The sequence below is a fragment of the Arachis ipaensis genome, chromosome B06 (assembly GCF_000816755.2).
Source record: "Arachis ipaensis cultivar K30076 chromosome B06, Araip1.1, whole genome shotgun sequence".
In the NCBI taxonomy this organism is placed as follows: Eukaryota; Viridiplantae; Streptophyta; class Magnoliopsida; order Fabales; family Fabaceae; genus Arachis; species Arachis ipaensis.
In genome coordinates, this window is record NC_029790.2 from 34196016 (window position 1) to 34203422 (window position 7407).

General features: G+C 38.7%; 1 protein-coding gene across 1 annotated transcript; it reads left to right on the forward strand.

Moving 5' to 3' along the window:
* LOC107648644 (syntaxin-71) lies at positions 67-3270 on the forward strand. Its single transcript, XM_016352446.2, has 9 exons — positions 67-493; positions 698-823; positions 1120-1279; positions 1394-1479; positions 1587-1655; positions 1742-1786; positions 1935-1997; positions 2084-2160; positions 3019-3270. The coding sequence occupies exons 1-9, from the start codon at positions 338-340 to the stop codon at positions 3032-3034; spliced, it is 798 nt and encodes a 265-aa protein (XP_016207932.1). The 5' UTR covers positions 67-337; the 3' UTR covers positions 3035-3270.

Genomic DNA, 7407 nt, shown 5'->3' on the forward strand with positions numbered 1-7407 from the left:
ACGGCTCGCCTTTAGATGTCCTCCTCAGGATAGCGTCGTTTAAAGAACGAGAGTCAGCACATCGTAAAACGAAAAAAAAACAGGAAAAAAAAAGAGAAAAACGCAAGAGTGAAATGAGCTCTAAACAATTTCGGGGGAAAAAAAATTGTATTCGCAGTTGCCACAGGCTGGATCGCAAACCCCTTCTTCTTCCTTTCTCAGTTCTCCGAATGCTAACATCCCCGTCCAGCTATTCTGCATCCACCGAGTATAACTACTGACGCCATTTCCAGGAACTCAGATCGGAATTTGATCTGCCAATAGTGGAAAGGAAACATCATCAACAGCAACAGCAGCCATGAGCGTCATCGACCTCCTCACCAGAGTCGACTCCATTTGCAAGAAGTACGACAAGTACGACGTCGACAGGCAGAAGGACGCCAACATCTCCGGTGACGATGCCTTCGCCAGGCTCTACGCCGTCGTCGACGCTGACATCGAGGCTGCGCTTCAGGTCACACACTCTGATCTCACTCTTCTCTGTGCTTTTCTTCAGTTTTGTTTTATTCTGAGTTTGATTAGGTTGATTAGGTTTTTGGACTTTGAGTGATTTAGATAACTGTTGGGAGAAACATAGAAATTCACAGTTTGGGGAGTGCTGGATTTTGTGCCCTAATTGCTGGAAAGCTTTGTAATTTGTGGAGTTAATTTTGTGCAGAAAGCAGAACAAGCTTCGAAGGAGAAAGGTAAGGCATCTGCTGTAGCGATTAATGCGGAGATTCGTCGTACCAAGGCTAGATTACTGGAAGAGGTCCCTAAACTGCAGAGGCTGGCTATGAAAAAGGTTGGTCATTATCATTATTAGATTGGAATAATGAAGTGTAGTGAAGCACAAGGTGATGATTTAGATTTATCCGACTCGCATTTAGACTTATCCCCCCAAAATTTGGGAGAGTGGCAGGTTTATTGTTGTTTCGCTTGTTGCTTTATGTGGTTTCAGTTATTTCACATTAAAAAAATGTTTACATAGTCTAATTAGCGTGCTTCTAAGCTTTTTTGCTTGATCGTCTTCCCCCAACGAACAAAATTCTTAGTAACTTACTGACATGCTGATGTTTGTATGGTACAATCTATTCACAGGTAAAGGGGCTTTCATCGCAAGAATTTGCTGCCCGTAATGATCTAGTTCTTGCATTGCCAGAGAGGATACAAGCTATCCCAGACGGGACCCCTGCAGCACCCAAGCAAACTGGTGGTTGGACAGCTTCTGCATCACGTCCTGAAATCAAATTCGATTCTGGTAATTGGAGTTATCCAGGTCTTGTTCTGACACATGTATGTTATTTTGTGTGTGTAAACCTTCCCAACTAATGGTCTTCAATCTCCATATATTTGTGTGACTCATTATTTACAGATGGGCGATTTGATGATGAGTACTTCCAACAAACTGAGGAATCTAGCCGATTTAGGCAGGAGTATGAAATGCGTAGAATGAAACAGGCATGTTACTTTTAGCTGTTAAGAATTTCTCCTGTTGTGTTCTGTGACATATATAATGGAGGTTGCTCTGGCAATGTTTTCATGTCAGTAATATGAAACTTTTTCAGGATCAAGGTTTGGATGTGATAGCAGAAGGATTGGATACCTTGAAAAACATGGCGTCTGATATGAATGAGGTAAGATTCCTTATTGCCTTTATACTTCCTTTATGTGCATGTGATTATTTTTAGTTCCAATTTCAATGTTTATATGCTTGATGCAGGAACTGGATAGACAAGTTCCTCTGATGGATGAGATTGATACTAAGGTGAGTGTCATCAATTTCTGCCTACACCCAGAAGCCTGGAAACTTAAAGGGAAAAAAAAAACTAAAAAAAGCTAAAACAAAAAACAAAAAGACAACTAGAATTAGAAAGATGAAGTTAATGTGACATAGTTATTTGTCATCTTTACAGGTGGACAAAGCATCTTCTGACCTTAAGAATACCAATGTTAGACTTAAAGACACAGTGATGCAGGTAATAATCTTTTAGTTGTAGATTTCCATCAGAACCAGTTACAGATTTCTTGGTGAATCTCATGATTTTTTTTTGTTTTCATCCAGCTTCGTTCCAGTCGAAACTTCTGTATTGATATTGTTTTGTTGATTATAATTTTGGGGATAGCTGCCTATCTCTATAAGTAAGGCTCCTATCTCTCTCTGCTAGAACTTGCAAGCACCATCCCTATTCATTTTTTACTTTCAAACTAGAAAGTCAGGTGTATATACTAATACTGCTTGTGTGATAGAGTTTTAGTCAAATGTTTTAACTATTTTTCTTTCCTTCTGCTGAATATTAAAAAATTCAAATATCATTTGGTGACCTAAAGTTAAGTTTGTGGTCTGTGGTTTCTTAATGAAAGTATTCATCACATATTCAAGTTATGGCTATGCAGCTTTTGCTGAAGACATCAGTTTCATAATCTTCCCTCTAGTCATGGCTTCCATCGGGCCTTCGTTTTCTCTCTACAATAATTATAAATCTTTCTTATACTCTAAATCATGAGTATATGTTTTCTATGTTTAGTGTTACTATTTTTAGTTTTTTAAAAACATCCACTTGGAGGAGGGGCTGGAAGTGGATTGTTTATATTTTCATTGATAAAATATTTCACAAAATTAAAAATGATTTTGATGTCGATCTTGCTAATTCATATAGTTTACTGAATACTTGTATTAATCTCTGGTGTGCAATAATAACTCATCTAGTAAAACTAGAAATTTCTTTTCAGTTAGTTGCTAATTTCTGTGCTAATGACATGAAGTCATGGGAAACTGGTAATGATTACTGTTGTACAAAAAACTGAATCATTGACGGGTAGATAGTAATCATCTCATGAGAGGGTTAATGATTTTTATGATTTGTTATCCAATCTTATTTTTATTTTTTAATTAAAAGAAATCATATGAATTCTAGTTTCTTACTAGTCTTGCTCTTGGCTTGGACGTTTCGTTTTGCTTGTTGAGATACCTTACTGATTGCTGTGCTTTTGTTGCAGCGTGCTAAAGAAGTGATTCTGCAAACCAAGGAAAACGGATTTATTCGCATGGGTTACCTGCTTTCATGTATTTTCTTGAGAATATCGTGTCTGATTTGTTATTATTTTTTGTGAATTCTTCGTGCCACTTGTGAATTCTGTATGCCGTTATGCTATATGTGAAATAGTTGCGGATTGTTGTGTATAATTCTGGAATCTGACATTGTGCGTGGCTGGCTGATTGGCCCTTGGTATTTCCCCAACTTGTGACAATTCCAATATTTACTTAATTCTTTTAATGAATATCGAAAAACAAAAATCGTGCTGGAAAATCCCGTCAAAACGGCAATGCTGTTTTCTGGCAAAATGTCTTCGCCGATTTCGGCAAAACGTGGTGAGTAGAGAAGGTGAGCACCGGCCAAATTCAAAATGAAAAATGGAGGAAATCTTTATAATGGTTCTTGAGATTTATGAAATTATTTAATTTAGTTTTCGAAGTTTTAATTTCACTATCGTAGTTCCTTAGCTTGAGTTCAGAGCACCATAGTAAATTTTGGATGTGGTTATCATGTATCATGCTAGACCCAATTTAGTTCCTCCTTGACACCATGCCTTACATCTCCGCCTCCCTCTCCACCGCACCCTTCTCCTTCAGGCTCTTCTTGTCATCCCTCTCTCCTCTCCTCTCATCCTCAACTCTCGCTATCCCTCTCTCCCTCTTCTTTGATATACCTTCCCTTACCCTCCCCACCTCTCCTACACCCTTTCATTCCTCTCCCAATCTCTTCTTACAACTCAATTAAACTGTGGATACCGCGAGTCAATTTGGACTTTGAAAATAAAATGAAGAGACTAAGAAAAAGAAGCTAAGCATGAAATTCGAAAATGACAGAAGCAGCTCAGAGGCTGTGATTGAAGAAATTATCTAGAATGAATAGTGTCCAGCACCAATTCCGCTAGGTAATCAAGAGGGTTCCAGCCAACTCCAGTCAACTTCTATTGGGCTAGACCCCAGAGCTCATTTCATTAAAAAAACCACATTCTTAATTACTCAAATTTGTGTCACATATTCATGTACCAAATTTGTTTTTGCTTTTACTTCCATGTGCATTGATCTCTCTACTAAACTTATTATTGGGGTAATTTTGTCCCCTTATTTACTTATTTAACCAAAAATAATTTTTTTTTGAAACATAAGCATATATCAATGCACATGGCGTTTTGGTTTAATTTGATTTTACATGAGCATGCTCCCAAAATCCTTATTATCTTATTGAATTAATCCTTTCCTATCAACCCACGTTTCCATGTTTTCCCACACTTAGTGGATACACAATCTCTATCTTAAGCTAACTAAGGATTCAACTTGGAATTTTTAATTTGTTTTTCTGCTTAAGGCTAGTAATGTGGTTATAGAACAAGGGGGAATTAAAAGGCTCAAGGGGGCTAACAAGGGTGATGTAAAAGGTAGGCTAATTTGGGATAAGTGAGAAAAAATTTAAATGATGGCCTCAATCATATATTGGTATGTATCTACATTCTATATTGGACATATAGATTAAAACAAAGTAAAGATTACCAGAATAAAAAAGAAGGGTGAACACACAAAAATGAAATAATTATGGTTAAATAATGTAACCATACAAATAGGCTCAAAAACCATATATCAGTTATGTATGTCATGCAAGTAGAAATCAAGGGTTCCATTATTCTCAATGTGAATCTTAGGGTGGCTCTTAAAATCTTAGTGTTCTTCCTTGAAAAATGTTGTTTAAATTAACCAATCATTTATTGCTATATATACAGTGTGTGGATTGTTGTGATTCTGTTATACTAAAGTCTTTAGTTTACTCTTTTTATTTTCAATTAATCCAAGTTATCGTGTGCTAAAGAGGGTAAACTAAACTAATTAATCTATATGTTCTATATCACAACTTAATAACTAAAATTGTAACTAGACTAAACTAAATATCTAAGATAAATATATAAACCAAAGTGCAAAATGCAGAAATACTGTAAAAATACAGAAAAAATGTGCAAGTACTGGAAGACAAGATAAGATAAAAATAAAAATAAAGAAAAATAAGCAAAATAGGATAAAAAAGAGTGTCTGAAGAGTGGTTCACCAAAATAAAGTATGCCAGAGATGGCGACCTCCCCACACTTAAATAATAACATCGTCCTCGATGTTCAGTCAAGTTGGGTGTGAGAAGTGTAATCTCTGGAAGGATGGGCTGCTAGTGTCTCTGCGGTAGGCTGAGGATCTACAGTCTGGATAAGTGTCGGAGGAGCGGCCTGTTGAAGCGGTGGCTCTGTCTGTAGAGGAATCTCCGGATCTGCGGCCTGGATCTGGTGGGGCTCTTCATGGTGTGGCACAGCCTGCTCAGGTTCTCCCTACTCTGCTTGGACATGTGCCTCCTCCTCATGATCATCTGCCTCCGCATCAGATAGCTCAGAAGCGGTGTCAGGCTCGGAGGGGATGTCGCTGCCGGATTGGATCATCAGCTTTAGGTGCTCGTAGTGTCGCTTGTGGCGATGCTCCATATGATCCAGGCATGCGAAGAGGTGGTGCACCAGATGATAAATGGGCTCAGGAGCAGGTGGAGGTGTAGTGCATAGGGTTGGTGCAGCAGTGGATGCAGAAGGGACAGCTGAAGATGTGGCTGCCTCACCCGAGGCAGTGAGAAAAGGAGGTCTGTACCCTAATGCCAGAAACTTCCTGCTGTGAGGAATGATCTTCTTGCAGTCTGCAGCAGTTGGCTTCTCATCAGCCAGCTCCCAAGGCACGTCAACTCGGCGGCCTAGCTGGGTGATCAGATAAGGGAAAGGGAGAGTGCCTCTGACATGGACCCTGGCCATATAATACCTGTTGAAACGTGGAAGATACAGGTCCTTACCCTCCATCACACACCAGATGAGGGTGATCATAGCAGCGGGCACCTCTGTCTCATGAGTGCTCGGCATCACGTAGTTACTCAGGATCTGCTGCCAAAGCCGAGCCTCATCATTCAAATATATCAGCTTGATTCCCTTAGGCATCACTGTATTCTTTCCCATGACCCATGGGGCAGTAGGATCAAGGGCTATTCTCTGCTTGACTGCATCCCAGTCAAATCTCATGTATCTCATATCCTCTTCAGCCTTTTGGTAACCGTCAGGCTGATCTGGCTTAGGCAGAAGCTGGAGGATATCCTCAATAGCTTCCTCAGTGACTAAAATCTGTTTCCCTCTGAGGTGCACTACATCCAGGGAGGTCTTGAAATAATTACAGTAAAATTCTTTGACCCAGGATGCATTGACCTTTGTCAAGTTCCTTTCCATGAAGAACCAGCCTCTTTGTTTTATTGGTTCGAAAGTGTACTGGGTGAGTTCTTCTGGAATTTTAAGATTTCTCTCCAGGTAGAGGTTCCTGGAAGTGGCAAACACTGGATACTTTAGCTCATAATATCTGTTTGCAAATTTGACTTGATCTGTGGCAGTGAGGAGCTGGTCGGCCTTTTTCTGCGGGGTAAAGTTCTTTTCCCGCCAGGAATCGTCGTGAAAGAGATCCAGGATAGAGGTAGAAGATTCTCCTCTTTTCCATTTGCCTGTAGTTGCCTTGCCTTTTCCCTTACTTTTGGGATCAGACATCCTGAAAAGCAGAAGTAGCAGGATATAATTGAAGAACTAAAGCAGGAAAACAAGTAGGCAAGTAGGATGTTGTCAATATAAACATAAAGGAAAAAGAGCAATTGAAGCATGAAATGAGGTAAGTATATGTATAATTTGGATTGTATTCGAGTTAAAAGTCTGAGAGTAAAAATCACAATCCAAAATATAATAGAAGTGGAATTCAAGTTAATTAGGAAAAACAGTAATCATGCCTTGAGTTAGGAAATTAAAGTAGTGAGGTAAAAACTAAAAAGAGAAGTGAGAAAGCTAAACTGGTTAGGAGTTAAAAGGAAGTTAAAGTGAGTGGCATGAGAATGGTTTTCCTAGTTACCAAGAAATTCACAAACTTGAGGAACAATCAACTCATATTCAAGCAAGGATTGCAGTTTATTGATGACAATTCCTATAGATAAAGTAAGTGTAAAATGAGAATAAAATCACCAATAAGCAATTTAGTACTCAGGGAACAAAAAGGAATAAGAATGCTAGCCCGTGCATTCATAAATTGGGTTGGTTGTAGCCAAGTAATGCAAAATAATGAGTTTTTAAACCAATACATGAATGGAGTAGATTAAACCATAAATTTGCAGAAAATTGGGCAGCATTCCGGCTAAAATTGGATGTTCCCGGGTAGTAAACAGCAAGAAAAATCAGTTCATATGAAATTAAATAGTGCTGGAAAGATTAACAAATAGCAAGAATATTAAAGAACAGTTCAATAGCAACATCAAATATGAAGGACAACATATGAACAGAATC